Consider the following 18,666-nt stretch of genomic DNA (forward strand, 5'->3'; position numbering starts at 1 on the left):
CAGGTAATGGCGATTTTGTGCATGATGCTCACTTGCCGTAGACGTAAACCAAGGGACCATGCTATAAACTAATTTCTCAAAGTCAAAGTGAAAGTATGCTCATCAGTTTTAAGTTCTTACCTCTTCCTAATTACTTAGGGTAGTGGTTAAGATGCTCTTAATACTTTGAAATTCCAGTTACTAGTTTGCCTCTCTTCTCGCTCCCCTCAGTAAAGCCCAGATATGAGCACTGGGGGTTACAGGGATGTGTTAAACTGGAGTCATTGGTGTTGTCTTAGATTATTTCAGTGGAATTAATGGCACTGTTAAGTTAATATAACTGAAACTGAAATTATAGCAGATGTGTACAGTTAACAGAAATTAGTTTAGCACTTTGCAGGAATTTCATGGTCCATTTTTCCTTTGCAACAATTAGTTTTGCTGTCAGTGATTAGTCTTACATAGAATTATATTTTGTCTGTAATTTTTCAAATGCTATTTCTGTATAGGACAACTTTCCCCTATAAATCGGACATAAATCAGAGGAAGGGAACTAGTTTTCCAAGGGAAAAATGAATGAGACATCAGTAGCAGCAGTTAATGCTAGTGCGAGGTCACTTTGCGTGGGAAAGGAGGGTGTTTCACTGCAGGAACTCCTCTGTGGGAACTGCAGCAGCCATCGGCCCCTGCCCTGCGACACCAGAGTGCTGTCCGCTCTGATAAACTAAACTGGTCAAATAATGCTGATCCTGTTAACTGCTTTGTGATATCTGATATCTGAAAAGCCCCATATAAAAGCATTACTTGAGAAATACTGGAGGGGATTGGAGAGGTTAAAGGTTCATTTTTCTAAATGCTGTAGTCCTTAAGGTTGGTTTGCTTCAATTATTCATCACTGTGTTCTGTGCCTAGTACGTTTGGCCATCTTTGGCTTGGTTTTTTGGTTTTTCTTTGGGTTTTTTTGGTTGTTTTTTTTTTTTTTTTTTGGCAAGCATTTCCTAAAATTAGCAGAGACACTCCTTTATGCATTAAATAATTTCACTAGAAAAAAGTTTAAGCTGACATTTGCCATCTGTCTTTTGCTTTCTTAACACAGTACCCAATTATCACATGCATATATATTTTTTTCTTAGTGGAAAATAGTTATTCATGAGTATACTGTTAATGTTTTAGTTAAAGGATTTCATTGAAAATATACATATTACATAGAACTGCTGTTGTATGTACTTAAATGCACAGCTGATAGTGCAATTTTGCCATCCATCAGACTAATTTTTTATTAATAGCATAAGAAAAGTTTGAGATGCATTTATTGCATTAGGTATGATGAATGGGTGGAGGCTTAACATGTAAAATTTGTGTTCTAAGTGCACAGAGCAATTAAACTGCTGCTTTTAAAGGTGCTTTGAAGTTAGCTTGGGCATTTAATTTGTCTGTGAATCTGCTAAGAGAGAATATCAGTGTTGGATGCACAGCATGATCTGTGTCGTACATGGAAGCATACAGAAAATAATTGGCTTCCTATAGCTCAGGTAGAGTATGGGAGGTGGTTTATAGTTTTCCACACTCTGAGCTACTGCTATTACCATTCCCTGCCTTCTACATTAGAATTCTGATTTTAACAACCAAATTTATGAACATATACAGGTATATGTATACACAGACATTCCTTTGTATGTTGTACTTCAAAAAGCCTGGCTGCTCAGGGAGGGGGTGTTGAGTAGTGTGGCAGGGCCCCACGCTGCCCTGTTCTGTGCAGTGCGATGGCGGGTCTCCTCTGGTGTTTCTGGGCAGTGAGGGCATACCGCAAGGCTCGCTTTTCCCTCTGCCCCTCCAAGTTACCGAGAAACACTTCACACGAGGGAAGTGCACCTCTGTGGGCCCTGTAGGATGGGAGAAAAACTGTGATGGTAGACCAATTTGGTAGCTGGCATTTGAAAGACTGGCTGGAAGATAATGGATCTGTCAGTGGATGGAGATGATGGAAATTCCTGCTTTTTTTTCACTGGTAAGTGCTTTTGTTTTTGTGGTGAGAAGCATACAAATGGACAAAACGAGGAGCTGGCTGATTGTATCGAATAGCCAGCAAGGATGCTGCAAATGCTCCTAGGAACAGCAATCCATTGTGCTTCTGCATGTGTCTACACTTCCTCAAAAGACTAATCAGGATTAATTTCTGGCATCACTTTCTTATGAAATGACCTCTTATTTGAGCTTTACTGTGGTGCGATTACGGATTTTGAGGGAGGACTCCATCATTCTTAAGTGCAATACAGCACACAAAAATACTCTTAGCTTGTTAGAAACATGTAAATGAACTTGAAATTTGTTCAGAGAAGTATCTCTTCTTTACATACAGTCTTGAGTGAGTTTGAAAAGCACCCTGTAAAAGATCAAACAATTAATCCTTAGACCTCTTTTTCCTCTGCATCAAGCTGGTGAGCTGGCAGTTTTGGTGCCAGAGAAGGAAAGATGTTTTTTTTTCCCCTCATTTTGGAATAGCATTACATCCTAGGGCTTGTGATTAAGCTTGTTAACATCTGTGACAAATGTTTAGGAAGTTGAGTCAGAAAATATTTATATCCTAGTGCTTTTTTCCCTGTGTTTACTCCAGTGCTGCTACAGCTTCTGAAAAAAAAAAAAAAAAAGTAAAGCAAGTAGTTGGACAGACAGTAATTATCATAGGTCAGGAGAACGTTCCTGCGCAGCTAGGCGCAGTGTCACCGCTTTCCTGCGCGGTGCTCCAGAAATGCCCGACGCATCAGCTGCTTCAACTTGGTCACGTGCAATAAATAAATACAAAAACCAGCAAAACTTTCCCTCGAAGAACGTTTGTGGGTGAGTGCCTCCGGTGCCAGGTTATTTTGTTGGCCTGGAAACAATCAGCAGCCTCTGCCGCGTTTGCAGGACACCCCCACGCGTGCCCTGTGTCAAGAAAAGGTAACTTTTGCCTCCTCGTAATCACACGTTCACCTTCTGTGCGTCAGGCTTTTTAGAACAAAAGCCGTATCCTCCCCAGTCCCGGCGGGGAGGTGACTCTGTCCCCGCTCCTGTGCCGCCGGCGAGGCTCCCGGCTCGCCTCCCCCAGCCCAGGCGGCCCGCCGCCTCCCGCACAGCCCGGCCGGGCCCGGCACCGCCCCTCCGCCAACGCTCGCCCCGGGCGCCTCCCGCCCCAGCCGGGCCCCACCGCCCGCTCCTGTCGCAGTCGCATTGCGACGGAGGGAGGAGGGGGAGGAGGCGCGGAGACCCCGCGCCGATTGGGCGGCTGTGGCTATTCGAATCCCCACCAGCCAACCAGCTGTCGACGAGGCGCGACAGACGCTCTGGGATTGGTCCGTCCTGAGTTTCAAGAAGGCCAATCAGGGTGCCGAGAAGGGCCCCGGAGGCTATAAAAGGAGGCGGCGCACGGGGCGGTGTGGGAGGGCGCGGCCGTCCGGGGGAGGCGGAAGATGGCGGAGGGCGACAACAACAGCGTCTACCAGCTGGTGAGGGTGGGCGGCGGCGGGGCGAGTCGCCCCCTCTGAGGCGGGCGGCAGGGAGGTGCTCTACCTCCCGGTGGCTGGGGAAGGGCTGGCGGCCTCTCGGCCCTGCCGCCGCTGGGAGAGGAGGAGGAGGAGGAGGAGCCAGGCCTGCCCGCGGCGGCTGGCGAGGGCCAGCTCGGCCCCCCGGCCCGTCAGGTGCGGGGACACGATCTCCCTGCGCTCGCTTGCGCTTCTGAAAGGCTCCGTGCGGGGATCGGCTCGTGTCTCAGGGCCTGGTGGGGGCTGGGTGTGCGGAGGCTGCTCTGTGTGCCGTCCCTGGCCGCGGGCACGGCTGTTGTTCTGCTCGCAGGCCAGAGCTTGTAATAATATCTGGCTTTACGTGATGGGGGGGGGGGGGGGGCTTGCGTTTAATTTTAATGTCTCTGTGTTTCAACATCCTTTGGCTGTCTTAGCGAATCCTTCAATGATGCAGGGGAGTGGCAGGAGCTGGATAATTAGCTTAAATATATCGAGGGTGGGCTTGAGTACTTAAAAACTTCAGTAAATTCAAGGATATATATATTTATCTCTGTAATGGTAAACGGTTGCACGGGAAACGGGAAAATCACTGTAAAAGCACGTGAAGGGGTTGAGGGACGGAAGCTTTTGAGTTCATTATTGATCAGTGCTGTTTCAAGTAGCAGGAAGCTGTACAGCCTGGGAGATACAGAGACTGTCAGGGCAGAGGTGGAAGGGAGGTTCACTTTTTTCCGTGGGAAGAGTGCACAGAACTATATTGACAAAAATACGTGCAGCGTTCCAGAGGGATGCCCCTTTTGGAGCAGAAGTTTATATTTATGGAAACTTTATGTTGTTTAATTAATGAAAAAAAAACCACTTTTGTTGGGTGCGCTCTGGAATTAAGATGGTGTTGACAAGAGCTGACTTAAGTTTTCGCTAGCGGGCCTGGTGGGAAAACAACTTACAATAGTTGTCTTCTAGGCTGGCAGAAGCAGGCTGCTGTTAATAACACTTTTATATTCCAGTCTGTTTCCTGTTAAATTTTCTCTTGGTTGTGATGTTAAATGCAGGCAGCCAGAGGTAATAAAGCAAAACAGTTTGTCATAAAATGTCTTTGGAGAAATGCAGGTTTGGTTTTTTTTCCCTCTCCATGTGACAGTTTGTGTTTATAACATGGAATAGATGGATAACTGGAAGGTGTTCAGCCGCACGTCAGATAGTTTTCCCTCTTTCTTTTGGTGTGTGTCTGTGTATCCTGAACTGTAGTTTTCAAATAGTTTCCAACAGTATCACACAAGAAAGCTACACAGCTGCACTCTGCTGTTCTTGTTATTCTAGTGGTGTCAGGCTTCTCATTTGAGTTAAGTGTAGCACACAGTTGAGAATGAAAGCTGCTCTGCTGTGTCTGCACAACACATGTGCGGATCTTGAATTTTCACCTCTTACTACTTGGGCAGTGATCGGTTCTGTCTGTGGTTACCTGAGTTTTGTAATCTTTGAGACACCTTGTCCCACTGAGGGGAAACTATTAAGCTATGTTAAGTGTGGAACACCTCAGGTGAACTGCTTAGCAGGCTGACGCCAGAGCCGACAGGGGCTCCTTGCAGAACGTGTGTAGGGAGGCGTGTAGGGATAATATAGGAAGAGGAGTTTAAAGGCTGCCTGATCACTGCTGTGGGCAACCTGTGGAAAAACTTTCTTTGTACTCCAAATGTGATCAGTTGGGTAACTTTCCTCTACTGTGGATTCTGAGTTTTTATCCATCTTCCATATAATAAAAAATTTTGGTTTTGGACAGCAACTAGAAAGCTTCAGTTTAATGTGGTAGAGTTGTTGTTGAAAATACATGTATTTTAAATAGTTCTCATGTTGCAGTTTTCCAGTTGTTGATACTGAAAACTTGAGAGTACTGTGAATGGGAGATTGGGGGAAAACATCTTGGCAAAAAGTGGGAAGAGGTATCATTTGGTCTAATAACATATGCTGCTAATTTATTAGGCTCTTGACTATTTATCACTGCTACAATGTCATAACTTAGTAAAAATACTTACAACATTATTAGAAATGTGATTACTCAGAAAGGTTTGTGACTGGGGTCTTTAATTATAATGATTTTTTTTTTTAGCTACTTAGAGTGTGGGAATTAATTTTACACTTTGGTTAGTAATAAAAGAATTTTCTTCACTTTTTGTGTAGGCTGCAGAAACTGCTAGCTTGGAAGAGCAGTTGCAAGGATGGGGAGAAGTGATTTTGCTGACCGATAAAGTTCTTCGCTGGGAGAGAGCCTGGTTTCCTCTGGCACTGATGAGTGTTGTTTCCTTTTCTTTTCTGTAAGTAGCTTGTGGAGGGAGCCTAGAACACCAGTGCACTTTCATGGCTGGTAGCCAACCTATTAAGTAAATTAGTAAGACATCTTTAAAAATCTAATAGGAAGGCTCCTACTCCAGGTTCTGTTTCTGAATGCATGTAAACTTTGTTGACAAGAAAAACCTTAGGTATTGAGAACAGGAAGTAACACAAGTCACATCCTGCTCAGAGGAAAGGGCAGTGCTTTCTACAAAAGCTGTTTGCCTGTAGTTTTTTACCATGCTCAGCTATATGTTCTTCATTGGTATGTTCGTATTCTGCCCTCACCCTTTGTATCCTGCTTCTTTGTCAATCTGGTTATCTCCTTTGGCTTTTTTTCCCCAAACCAACAGCAATATCATTATGGAAGACTTGTTTCCGTAGGGCAAACTTACGTATTCTGCATCTTTAGTGTGGTATTTAGGGTTAGTTCAATTGGTTTTGCACAACTTGTTGTTTTACATTCTCTGTCCTGTCCTTTGAGAAAGGAGGAAAAGGAAAGGCTGCGGGTAACTTTCAGTCAACAGGATGGGAGGATGTTGCCTGTCTCTGAACTGGAGATACAGAACTGGCTTGCTGGAGGCGCTTGTACGTGCATTTACCTTATACTCTAGTAGTCGAGATGAGCCCAGCCTGCCTTGTACAGAAAAGAGAACACACTGGCTGTGGGGGTTGCCAATTGCATGTGGTTTTGAAGTAAGGAGAGGAGGAGAGTTACAAAAATAAGTGTTGAACCAGGGATAATCAGTCTTCTGGGTAATACAAATTTTATGGTCTTCAAGGGAGATGAGGAGAATAGAAATCAAATTAAACTGAAAAGTAACTTTTAAAAGAAGTAATTGCATGAACTTCAGGGTATTCTGTTATAAATTCTGTGATTATAGCAGGAAAGATCTTGTGTTGAATAATACTTTGAGGAAATACAGAACTGTTTCAGATTCAGAATTGGTACTTCATCAAAAATTAACCTGAACATTCAGCCCAGTATCACTGTGCCAGATTTATAGAAAGACTGGCCCTGAATGGATAGTGTCATTTCTTTACTTTTATTGCTTCAGTGTCCAGGAAGTTCTGTAAAGTGCAGATAGACATGAGATGAGCCGGTCTTATCCAGTACCCAAACTGCTGTATTTCAGTGATGGCACACTTATTGTGTAAAAGCACAACACTGTCCTAACTGGAGATTTATGGCTCCTTGGCCAGAACAGGTTCGGTTAGCTCTCACAGGTGAGAGAGAGCAAATGATAACCCATAGTGGATCTGAGTTTTGTGACTTACATAAGAACTGACAAGATTAGAGCTTTCCCTCTACCTGGTTATTTCATGTGTTCACTCACTCGTCCTCGTCCCCCAGTCAGTGTTAAGGTCACTAGATGTCAACTTCTGAGAGAGCAATAATGATGAATTTTTACTTCTACTGAACTTCATACTATGCTTGCTGTATTCTAGCAGTTTTTTATCTAGTACATTAAGGAAATTATATTTTTTTTATCTGTTTGGGTTTTTTTTTTTGTAATAGTGTTGAAGTACTTAAACCTCTTTTTACTAGTAATAAGAGCAAACTTAAAACATTTTTTTGAGGTTGAGCAGGAGGGTAGGTCTACTGTTTGAAGTCCTGAGCCAATCTGAAGAAGTGACTGAATATGTCTAGTACTTAGCCGTCTGAGCATCCAGAAATAATTTCTGTTATCCTCTTTCTGCAGGATGATCTACTACTTGGACCCATCGGTTCTTTCAGGCGTCTCGTGTTTCGTTATGTTCCTCTGTTTGGCTGATTATCTTGTTCCTGCTCTTGCACCTAGAATCTTTGGCTCTAATAAATGGTGAGGAAAGCTTGAATTAAAACAGTTTCTTGAGTGTAAATAAATGATGAACTTTATCAAAATGAGTATCTGACTTGCAAATATCAAGTGCATTACAGTGCTCAATAAAGATATGATACAAAACTAAGTGAAGCAAATGCTGGGATAAGTACTGGATACATTTTTTACTGCTGGAAAAATACTATTAGAGATTTTTAAGTTGTCAGATGAAATCTTGACCTCTTATTTCTGTTGGTTTTTTTTTTTTTTTTAATAAAAGGACTACGGAACAGCAGCAAAGATTTCATGAGATTTGCAGCAATTTGGTAAAATCTCGTCGCCGAATTGTTGGCTGGTGGAAACGTCTCTTTACGCTCAAGGAAGAGAAGCCTAAAATGGTATTGAGTTCTAGGAGTTCATCTCCTCTGTCTTAAGATTTTATTTGTTTATAGTTATAAATATTTTAGCAAGGCACGTGTCTGAATAAACTGATGTTTCAAACCAAGAACCAGCCGTTCTGGCTGTGATTTAATGCCAGTCATTCATCTTGTGCACACCTCAGGTGGCAAGATACATGACTTTAAATTTGCAATACTGTGCAGTTAGGAGCATACCCTTGATATTAAGGTAAAGCTAAATGAGGTTTCTTTGGATAGGTCAATTTTTGGAAACACAGCTTGTTTCCAGTGTATACAAACTGTCCAAAAAACTAGTTCTTAGTGATGTGTCAGCTTAGGTATATGAGCTACTACATTTATTGTCCTGAAAACAACTTCAGGTACTGTGTGAGGCTGAAGTTGTGTCAACGGGGATGGCGTAGTCTGACTCTAAGGGATATCTGGACAGAAAAGAACTAGCATCCTGTAAAACTGATGGTCTGAAAATAAGTGAGAACATAAAATTGTAGACTCTGTAATCTCAATTTTAACCAGCCAGTGCATAGGTATCACATGTGGAAGAGCCAGCAAACTTCATTAGCTTTAAATGTTGAAGTGTTGCCAGACATTGAAGGGAAGGGGGAGTTTTCCCAACAGATCTGTGACAACTGTTCCCTTTTCTTTTTTTAGTACTTCATGACCATGCTTTTTTCTCTTGCTGTGGTTGCTTGGATTGGACAGCAAGTTCACAATCTCTTTCTGACTTATCTTATTGGTAAGTGTGTAGCATGCAAAACAGAAGTAGCTTTGTTAGCTGCCTGAAATGGTATGAGGCTGGTAGAAGTAATTTTTGATTATAAGAGTGTGGTAATGTTTTTGTTGCTGTTGCAGGGTTATCCTTTTCTGTTTTCAAGGAGTTACGGGGGCTTCAGGGAAGCAAGGAATTGCAAGGTGACAGAAGCTTGTTAAAGGAGTATTAAATAATGTCTTTGCTTTTTTTTTTCTCCTCTCTAGTAAGTTTCTTGTTGCTGTTTCCTGGACTAAACCAGCATGGGATCATTACAAAGTATGTTGGAATGGCAAAAAGGGAGATAAACAAACTTCTCAAGCACAAGGAAAAGAAAAATGAATGAAGACTTAACTGCTGTTCACTCTTGTAAAAGGTTCCTTGGGAACAGTTTTGAGAATTAGCGTATAATTAAGACAATAGAAGTTGTATTGCTCACTGGCTTTTTTTTTTTTTTAATTGGCTCCCTGATGAAGTGAAAATGTCACTCTAGCAACTGCTGTGGGTTTGTGTCTCTCTTGCTGTGCTGTCTCGGATTCTGCAGCCTGCAGCTGATTTTACACGAAAGATCCTGACCTTTGATGCAGGGAGCTTATTAAGTGTCTTCAGCAAATTAAGAGGCCCTGTGAATAAATACCCCCGCTCAAGAAACAGCAGAATTGTAATTTGTGATAGCATTTCTGTAACTCCGTTAGTTTCACTGATCATTAACTTGCAGCTACAGCAAGTACGAAAGGCACTCTGAAGGCTTCTGCTTCTTGGAGGCTTGTTACTACTGATCCTTGTGGAAGGAGGGCGATTAGCTGAGTGAGAATGATCATAGCTGAGGGCGCATACCCAAAATCGGGGCGGAAGGTGGTCCCATTGTCTCACTGAATCCGTTTGCTTTTTTTGGCTACGTTAACAGGTTATCTGTTGAATAGGGGTCTGGAATAGAGTATCTAGCTGTAGTGTAAACTTCAACTCACTGCACTGAGACTGTAGAAAATGAGTTAAGGTGTGTGTTACCTTAACAGCTGATTGTTCTAAAAACTACTGTTTTTGTGGAGCCATGTAGCGTGTTTGGTTTTATGAATGTTGTTGTCTGTACACAAAATCACCTTGAATATGCTAGGTTTGTCTCTTGTAAATAAGCCTGTTTGAACTGTGTATGCTTTTCTATGACCTCTCCCTCCTTTTTTTAAAACTGAACTTTTTTTCTTTAAAAAGCTAAAACCTGTGTTGATGCGTTTTAAAGGTTTACTGATTGAAAATGTTTAAAACTCCCTTCAGTGTCTATTGTAATTGTTGAATAGGTAAATACAGACTAAAGAGAAACTTCGTCTTGCTCTGTGAACATACAGAAAATTGTGTAAATGCATCTCAGTCAAGAACTGGAGCTGGGAGTGGTGTTCTAGTGCCATGTGGCAGTGCGCAGCGTCCTAACAGGAAAACCCCTTTAGTTTGAAATAGCTCACTGTAAACAGTAAAACTTGTATCAGCCGTGGCAGTACACTGGCAGCTGCTGCGCAGGGGAAAGGCTCTGATGCCGTCTGTAGTGGATTAACGCTGCTAAAAGTGACTGAGGCTGGGGACAAATCAGGCCCGGTCAGTAAAAGCTTTGATAGGTCTGAACTGCGTGGGGATGCTACAGCGCGATCTTGAACCCGTGATTTAGAAACGCTCCGCTTACCGGGCCCGGGCTGCGGCTGGAGGAAAGGGCGCTGGTGGCACTGCACCGTGTGGCGGAGCTGCCCTGGGCAGGGCTGGTGGCCGCCCCTCTGCCCCACGTGAACCCTCGTTTGCCGTTACCGCACTGAGAGCCATCTTCATGTTTTAAGTTAAAATTGGGCAGAAGCAGCCCATCCGCCCCGTGCAGCTGTGTTCAGACCTTCACCTTCCTCGTGTGACTCCACGGTACAGAGCAGCTACGCTGTTCTCCAGTGTACGTGGGCCCATTAAAAATTCCGTGGAAATAAGGTATATTGGGAATTCCGCTATCGTGTAAAAAAAAAAGAACCAAAAAAAATTGGAGAAAGAACTGCGGACCCGCGGGAAGGTGCGGTCTGTCGCGGCGCAGCGCAGCTCCTGCCAAGCGTTCTGGTTGCTATAGGAACGCGGGCAGAAGCGTCGCTCCGGAAGTGCGCCACGCGGCGCTCGGCCAATAGGGATGCCCAGGCCTGGCGCGCCGCGCTTCCCGACTGGGACGCCAAGTCTCGCGAGATCTGGAGGGGCTCCGCGCACCAGCCCGCGCCCATGGCCCTCCCATAATCCCGCGCGGGGGCCCGGCCTCTTCCTTTTCCGCCATCTTGCTGCACCGGTGAGTGGGGGGGTGCTGCTGGGTCCCGGGTGCCATCCCCCGCCTCCCGGCTCCATCCGCCTCCCGCAGTCGCTTCTGTCCGCCTCGTCGGGGCCGTGAGGGTGCGCCCGACCGGCCCGGCCCGTTTTGAGCTGCCGGCGCCTCCCCTAGCCCTCTCTGGAGCCTCCGGAATGTAGGGCGGGGGGGAAGCGTCCTCCTGCCTGTGGCTCCGCTCTCCGCAGGGATGCGGGGCGGGAGCCGAGGGCGGCGGCTGGCGCGGCAGCCGGGCCCGGCCAGGTGCGGTGGGAGGCCGGGCTGGGCAGGGCTCGGGGGAGCCGGGCCGTGAAGTCCGTGGACTTTAGGGAGTGAGTATCGTGCGGCGAGGCCTGGGAGGAGGTAGCGGAGGGCCTGGGGAGGGGGCACTGGGCTGGGCCCGGCGAGACGAGGCGGCCCTCGGGACGGCGGGTCTGACTGCGCTGGCCCCGTGAGCAGGAATTAGCCAAGCCTGCTCGCCTAGGGGTCCCTGGCTTAGTGGTAAAAGCCCTTGTGTGTCGCGGGACCTGCCCACGTTGCGAATGGCCCTGTGGCCCAGCGGCAGGAGAACCTTTCTGTCTGGGTCTGGCAGTGCTCTGGCTCTTGGTGAGTGAGGCGAGCGTATCAAGTTTTGTCCTGCCTTTTGGTGCTCGGGGGGCTCTGTTCTTTATCAGGATAATGCAGAGGTTGATGCCCAGTTTTGTTTTCAGAGTGCTGTCTTGTGCTTGCATCCAGCAATTCTTCTGCAGATAAGCCGGGCAGCATCCTTTATATTAAATACCCAATAGGACCTAGTTTTTGAACAGGGCTAATACTGCATAATTGTGCTTTAAAGTCCCAAACGATTCACCTGGGAAAGGTGTCATACTGATGAAATGTTGTCTAGATGGTGTTTTTTAAATCTTTGTGTGTTCCAACAAGTGTGTCAGGTTTCCAAACTTGTTACAACAGTTGTGAATCCTCTTGGGTGTACTTGAGTGTGTGATTGGATCTGCTTTTTAGCCTGAGCATGCTTTTTAAGATTTAATGTAACTTTCTGTCAGCCCGACATCTTTTAGGTCTAAAATGAACTTTTTAAAAAAAGTGTGCTGCTCAATATTTCTGTGCTGAAAAGCTGGTGTACATAACTGCCTCTCCTCTTCCCCGCAGGCACCATGGTGCGCATGAACGTTCTAGCCGATGCTCTCAAAAGCATCAACAATGCAGAGAAACGTGGGAAGCGCCAGGTTCTCATTAGGCCGTGCTCCAAAGTAATTGTCCGGTTTTTAACTGTGATGATGAAGCACGGTAAGTCTGGAGTGCACAGTCCTGACTTGTTTCTCATTCATGGTTTCTGTGGATGCTGTTGTGTTAAGCTACTTTTTGACTAAAAGTGAATCTTGAACTGGTTTTGTATAACATAGTTAATTGAGTTGTATTAATACAGCTAAGTATTATACATTTGATTTGTCTGTTTGCTCATCTTTTGTAGGTTACATTGGTGAATTTGAGATAATTGATGATCACAGAGCTGGGAAGATTGTTGTCAATCTCACAGGCAGACTCAACAAGGTAGGATTTATCTTCTGGAATTCAGTTCTCTAGGAAGATGTTTAAATGAGACTTTTTTGTGTGTGTATGTTTGACTACTCCAGTTCTGAAAGAATTACTTGTAAAAAAGGTCCTGTTTATTGAATCCATGTAAATGAGAGTAATATGGGTATTAGCAGTGCTTATCAAATGCTTGTGCGTTTTTCTGGATTCATAATGGTACGGTTGACTAAATTTCTTTTAAAGTCTGAATATTTAAGACATTTTCAGGGAAGTCTGCACGTGCTGTGTGTTTTTCGCTCTAAAGGTTTTCTGGCTACCTAGCAATTTCTCAGTTTCTTTGATGTTTAAGCTATCTGGAAGACTTGTCTTAAGAGATAGGAGCTGAGTTGCTTTCCAGTTGATGTTTAATACCTGTAAATGTTGAGAAGACAAGCCTTTCTCCTGCTGCTGGATGGGCTTTGCTTGCAGTTGAGGGAAAGCTGTATGTTGTGTTAATTAGTGCTTTTTAATATTCTGGGGCATATGAAGTGTTCATGTGTGTTTTGGAAATTTTAAAAATATTTTTATCTCAAAATACTGAGCTGTCTAGTTCTGTGATGACTTGCTGTGCATCATTGACTTCAGTTAAGCTATTCAGGTGAGAGGTGGCTCTTTAGTAAAGAAATGAAGTAATTACTGGTCAAAATATGTTGGAGGCTATCTCCATGATGAACAAATACTGCAGCTGAAAATTGCTTGAGTGGAGTAGGCAGAGAAATCTGACACCACCCAAGTGACTATTGTTATGTGTCTGTAATAAAAATAACGTATGTCAGGTTTGAGTGTAGTGTTCCTTGAACTCTTCTGGGATAATTTCCTAACATATCTTGCCGGGTGCAGCTGGACATAACATTTCTCTCAATACTTGCAATAAGGGCACAGTTGTTTGGTTCAGAAAACTGTCTGTTAGTGCAGGAAATGTACGTACTTTTGGATATGTGTTAAGATAATTTGAGCCAGTGAGGTAACTGGAGGTGGTAGTAGTGGTCATAGTCAGTAAGTAATACAATTAACTTGAAAAATTCAGTAACTTTTATGACTGTTAATTTCTCCTTAGTTAAAATCTACAGGTATTTTTTTGCTACCTGCGTATGATGATTAGAAGTAGAATATCCCTAAGTAATCTCAGTTTTTTTGATCTTATAGGATGCTTAGTAATCTCTAGTGGTTTATAGAATGCTTTTGTGCTCTCCCGGGTCTAGCTGGTAACTTGTTAGTTTAGCTTCAGCAGCAGTGTTACTGTGTTTAGGTGAGGAGGAGGCGGCGGCAAGGCTAAGGAAGTAACAGCTGAATAGGTGTGAGAGAGTCTCAGTTTACCTGGGAGGAAGCGCTGTTTCATACTGTGGGTGATAGAGTGTGCTTCTTGGTACTCTAGTCTTTTGCTGCCAAAAATATGTTAATTGCAGTTGTTCCGCTCCTTTGTTCACTGAGTTGGAATAACAAATGTACAAATCCGGTTTATAAAGTTCTTCAGTTTGTAATAGAATTTTGTTTTGTAGTGTGGTGTAATCAGTCCCAGATTTGATGTTCAGCTGAAGGATTTGGAAAAGTGGCAGAACAACCTACTGCCTTCACGTCAGTTTGGGTAAGTATGGAGAAGAGTTAAATCTGCATCGTTTGTAAAAATGTGGGGGCTTTTTATTACGCTTTCATACTGCCTGAGTTAGACTTGCCTGACACCTTTCCTCCCTGATCAGTCTGAGGTAGATACCAGTCTAAAATCCATCTTTCATACAAATGCTCTTCTTAACCAATTTTAAAGGGGCACTGCTAAGCAGGGACCTATTTTTGCTTGGCTTTGGTAAATCCTGATTTCACCGTTTCTACAGTTTACTGGGAAAACTGGACTTTTCTCGTACTCATTTTGATTTTATTAATGGCCATTTGTAGATAGAGGAGGAGTCATGTAAGTTACCAGGTGGGTGGAAGTAGGTTGTACTACTTTAAACCAAACTTCCTGATTGTGTATAAATTGATTAGATACTAAGTAATGAGAGACTCAGAGCCTCTGTTAAACAGACTTCCACAACACAGAAAATCTTACTATTACGCAGTTTTTCCTTCCTGAAGTTCACTGAGTCAGGAGTAATAAAGCTGAGTGCACCAGGATGACAGAGGAAGAGGAGTCTTCAGGGGCTCAGCCAGTCTATCCTGTCAAAGGCGGGATTAACAGTTCCTTGTCGTTTCTGTTCTTAAAGCTCCACTGATAAGCCGCTTGCTTTAGCTGTGCCTCTGTAGCCTACCAGTATGTGTGGTCATGCTGAGATTCTTAAGAGTATTTACGGTCGTGGGACAAGAGGTTCTTGGACACAAAGCTGTGTGGATGAAGTGTGCTGATAATCCAGGTGTTGGCATTAGCAGTGACTAAGGCTGCCTCCGTTGTCAGTCCAGACCCAGGTCCTCGTCTGCATCAGCACCCAGTGTTCAAAACGCTGAGGGACAAAGCGTTCAGAGTTGAGGAGCTGTCTGGCACCATGGCAACTCTACCTGCTCTGAAGAAAATGTCTGCTTAAAATAGAAGCAGACTTTGTCTAGAAACTGTGGAGTTGCTACTGCTACAACAGCTGAACTGAATTTATGGTGGGAATGTGCAAGAAAACTTCTTGCTAAGACTTATGCAAATATTTGGAGAACGGAAGCCTATAAATGTCCTTTGTGTGCTGCAGAGCTGTACGTGTGTGGTGCGAGGAGTTCCTTTTTCATTGTCCGATAACCTGATCTTAGTTCTGTTAGGCCTGTTCTTACAGAAACAGATCTTACTGTTGTAACAGAGAAATGAAGTTAGTGCTGTCAGCTGTGAGTGGGCGCAGAACAAACCGATGAACTGAACATCTGTTCTTTCTTCATAGGTACATTGTACTGACAACCTCAGCTGGCATCATGGACCATGAGGAGGCTAGGCGAAAACATACAGGAGGCAAAATCCTGGGATTCTTTTTCTAAAACTTGTAAAAAAAGAGGATACTAATAAATCATTCAAATGGACTCTGGTGTTTCCAGTCGGTATTTCAATGACTTCTCACAATACCTGTGATAGTGCTTCTAACAGACAGCTCTTCAGTAACGCTTGAGTTCCATGTTTACTGCAGACACCACTCCTGGTGACAGCTGTTATGTCTGTTAACAATTTAACATCCTTTCAGTAATTACCACTTGAACGGCAGCTACAGGTCACTATACAGAATAGCCTCAGCAGAGGAACTGTCATGTCAAACTGCATACTCAGCTATCGTGTGGTGGGATCGCCTCTTGCGTGTTAGATAACATGTTTCCATAGTTACATCTATGTAAGACTGTTCACCTTTTAGCTAAATATTATAAGATGCCTTGCCAGAAGCTATTTCCTGTTTATGTTTTAAAGAGTTACGACATGTGGGATTGTGGAATAGTTAAGATGGTTGAAATTTGATTTCAGATCACAAACTTGTTCCCGCATCTTACAGTGCAAGGAGTAACAGAGGTAGAGAGGTGAATAATTTGTTTTTCTTAAAATTTCTAGTTTGAAAGTCCTTTGGAACACCACTTTTGTGTAGGGTAGTTGCTGTGCAGCTGCTTTGCATGTTGCTATGAAGGCAAGTTACTTTTTGAAGCCAGGAAATAAGGATATCTGAACCTACAGGTAGTGAATGTTGAGTACTGAATGGGTTTTTGGTCTTTGTTTCAGGTATCTGATGCATGACAGCATAATGGATTTGGTGATACAGAACAGTCAACATATTTCTTTCAAAGCAGTTCAGGGAGCAGATGGCCACGGCTGAAGAGCTACTTTGAGATGGTAGAGAATGGGAAGCTGACTGCATTGTCCTTCAACAGCAGTTGGAAATACCTTGCCTTACTTCGCTTTGTTTGGAGTCTTTGTTAGGAATGAGCCTATTGAGATGTAGCAAGGCTGTTTCAACAAGCTTTAAAACGGCTGTTGAATTCGTGGTTCTCCTGATACAAACATTTGGAGGCAATTTTCCTTCCTGGTGATACATCCTGATGCTGGATATGTACAGTTGCTTGAGTTAGAACTGGTGTGCCTTAAAGGTGATACTTCATCACAAAGCTTTTCAGAGAGCCTTGGGGTGGAAGTGACTGTCTTCAGGCACAAAGTCTTTAACCTCTACAGCTTATAGCTGTGTAACCTGTTTCAGTTCAGTCTGTTACTTTTTATGGAGAAAAGGAGAAGGTGATCCTGCTATGCAAACAGGTCTTAACAATTTCTAGACAGGCAGCACAGCCTTCCCGATGTGGATCTCTGAGGAACAAGAAGCTAGCAACAAAGCTGTGAAGAATGCTTACAGAAAGTGTTCTGGTGGTGTACAGTAGCATCCTGTAACAGACTTGCAGTTTGACTGAGAAGAGCAGGAGAGGAAAAAAACGCTAGTTTACTTGCAGGGTAAGGTCAAAAAGTATGGATTGTAGATGGCATCAAAACATTCAAATATGATCAGTATGATTCTCAGTTTGGTTTGAGACAGAAATTTGCTTAGCTGAAGATAAAGATCTGCATACTGAATTACAAAGAGTAGTTACAAAGTCGAAATAAGTCAGCCTTGGTCTCTTTTATGGTCAAATCAAGCTATTTTGTTACAGGTTGCCTTTTTTTTTTTTTCCCCTATCCGTAATAGGGCTAATTCTGCAGTACGAAGCACTGATCCACACACGAGCTGTTGTATTTCTTGCTCAGAGTAACCCTGAAGATCACCCCAAGATCCACTGTTCCTTTTTATAAAATCTTCATTTGTATCAGTCCGGAATAGAACACATTTCTGATACCTGATGGATGAAGGTTAGGGATGTTTTAAGGCTTCCTTCAGATGAATTTACTATGGCTTCAAATTCCCTGCTAGTTTGACTTTCAGATTTTAAACCAATGTTATACAGGACACGTACATCACTGTTGTGAACCAATGTGCCTGTGCATGTCCTTCACTACTTTTGAGGCTTCTAAAGTAAGAGAATTTCTGATACTCTCAGTTGACAGATCAGTTGAGGATAAACTGTGTTAATTTATTTCACAAGCCAGCCTGACAACTTTTGTAGAATTAGGAAATGGAAATTAGAGCTCCAGTGTAAAAAGAATGACTTGGAGGGAAGCATGCAGCAGCAGGTGCACCATTTCCGCAGTGTATCTAACAAACGTGACTGCACGCTGGTTTACCACACGTGGGAGCTGCTGTAGCTGATGCAGGTTCATAAGATGATCTCTGATCTTGCGCTTTGCTCCTGGGCAATTGCTGCTGGCTGAGATCCAAGGGACTTCTGAAGTAGGACTCAGGAGCTGACACGCAGGATTGTGACATGCCCTGCAGTGCAACTGCTTTAAATGGCGCTGCAGAAATTCTTATTCTCAAGCACGTTTAAAACCTGAAAGTGGTATTTTTTTAAGCCTCAGTGATATTTTCTGAGCTGAGGGTGCATGCCTTGGGGAAGCAGTGTTTGTAGGTAAAAGTTTGCTATCATTTGGGGCAATAAAAGGATTAACAGGGAGAGGTGGGAGTTAAAAAAGGCCCAGTACAGGTTGCAACTGGCAATCAAGGCAAAGCTTTAGTTTAGAGAAGGTGTTTGGTACCTGTGGAGCACAGGGGGATGTTAATGATGGGGGAGTCCTCTATGGGACAGAGGCTGTTGACCTGCATGTGGGGAAAACGGGAAGGGTGGATGACACCTGAGGAAAGCGTCTGTGCTGCAGACCCCTTAATTACTAAACTTTACCTCTGGGGCTGTCCTGGATACGCTGCAGTCTAACACTGAACAAGTCTGGAAGTGGTTGTATCTCTTCCATACCCTCTCAAGATGTAGAGGCAAGTCTTGGCCTTTTGGCTGGAAATCTGCTTCTACTTGCTAAGCCAGTTCTCAGCACCTAGGTCCGTGTGAGCACAGCCACTTGCTCGGCTGTGGTGCTGTGGAGAGGCTCGGCATACTATGATGTGGTCGGTGCGTGGTGATGCTGCGCTGCCTCCAGTCCGTGCTTGGCTGTTGGCAGGAAGGTAACCATCAGGGGTCCAGGTCACAGGCGGTTAAA

At 43.9% G+C, this 18,666-nt stretch overlaps 2 protein-coding genes across 3 annotated transcripts; both read left to right on the plus strand.

Annotated features, from left to right (window-relative positions):
- Positions 1 to 3,373: 3,373 nt before the first annotated feature.
- Positions 3,374 to 10,094, plus strand: ARL6IP1 (ARL6 interacting reticulophagy regulator 1). Of its 2 annotated transcripts, XM_086759343.1 has the most exons (7): positions 3,374 to 3,464; positions 5,658 to 5,791; positions 7,511 to 7,630; positions 7,890 to 8,007; positions 8,677 to 8,761; positions 9,001 to 9,149; positions 9,250 to 10,094. In XM_086759343.1, exons 1-6 carry the CDS (start codon positions 3,429 to 3,431, stop codon positions 9,117 to 9,119), a joined length of 612 nt encoding a protein of 203 aa, XP_086615469.1. In that variant the 5' UTR covers positions 3,374 to 3,428; the 3' UTR covers positions 9,120 to 9,149; positions 9,250 to 10,094. The 2 variants fall into 2 exon arrangements, with proteins under 2 accessions (XP_086615469.1, XP_086615468.1); XM_086759342.1 differs by having other exon boundaries at positions 9,001 to 10,094.
- A 912-nt stretch (positions 10,095 to 11,006) lies between these two features.
- On the plus strand, positions 11,007 to 15,641 carry RPS15A (ribosomal protein S15a). Its single transcript, XM_086759344.1, has 5 exons — positions 11,007 to 11,072; positions 12,234 to 12,371; positions 12,556 to 12,635; positions 14,156 to 14,241; positions 15,506 to 15,641. The coding sequence occupies exons 2-5, from the start codon at positions 12,239 to 12,241 to the stop codon at positions 15,597 to 15,599; spliced, it is 393 nt and encodes a 130-aa protein (XP_086615470.1). The 5' UTR covers positions 11,007 to 11,072; positions 12,234 to 12,238; the 3' UTR covers positions 15,600 to 15,641.
- Positions 15,642 to 18,666: the final 3,025 nt, after the last annotated feature.

This window comes from Chlamydotis macqueenii, chromosome 15, assembly GCF_036417535.1.
Source record: "Chlamydotis macqueenii isolate bChlMac1 chromosome 15, bChlMac1.mat, whole genome shotgun sequence".
NCBI lineage: Eukaryota > Metazoa > Chordata > Aves > Otidiformes > Otididae > Chlamydotis > Chlamydotis macqueenii.

Coding starts and splice junctions, on each gene's coding strand:
- RPS15A (XM_086759344.1), top strand. CDS start 12,239: ATGGTGCGCATGAACGTTCTAGCCGATGCTCTCAAAAGCATCAACAAT. Junction 12,636..14,155: donor TCACAGGCAGACTCAACAAG/GTAGGATTTATC, acceptor TTTGTTTTGTAG/TGTGGTGTAATCAGTCCCAG. Junction 14,242..15,505: donor CTGCCTTCACGTCAGTTTGG/GTAAGTATGGAG, acceptor CTTTCTTCATAG/GTACATTGTACTGACAACCT.
- ARL6IP1 (XM_086759342.1), top strand. CDS start 3,429: ATGGCGGAGGGCGACAACAACAGCGTCTACCAGCTG. Junction 5,792..7,510: donor GTTGTTTCCTTTTCTTTTCT/GTAAGTAGCTTG, acceptor CTCTTTCTGCAG/GATGATCTACTACTTGGACC. Junction 8,008..8,676: donor AGGAAGAGAAGCCTAAAATG/GTATTGAGTTCT, acceptor TTCTTTTTTTAG/TACTTCATGACCATGCTTTT.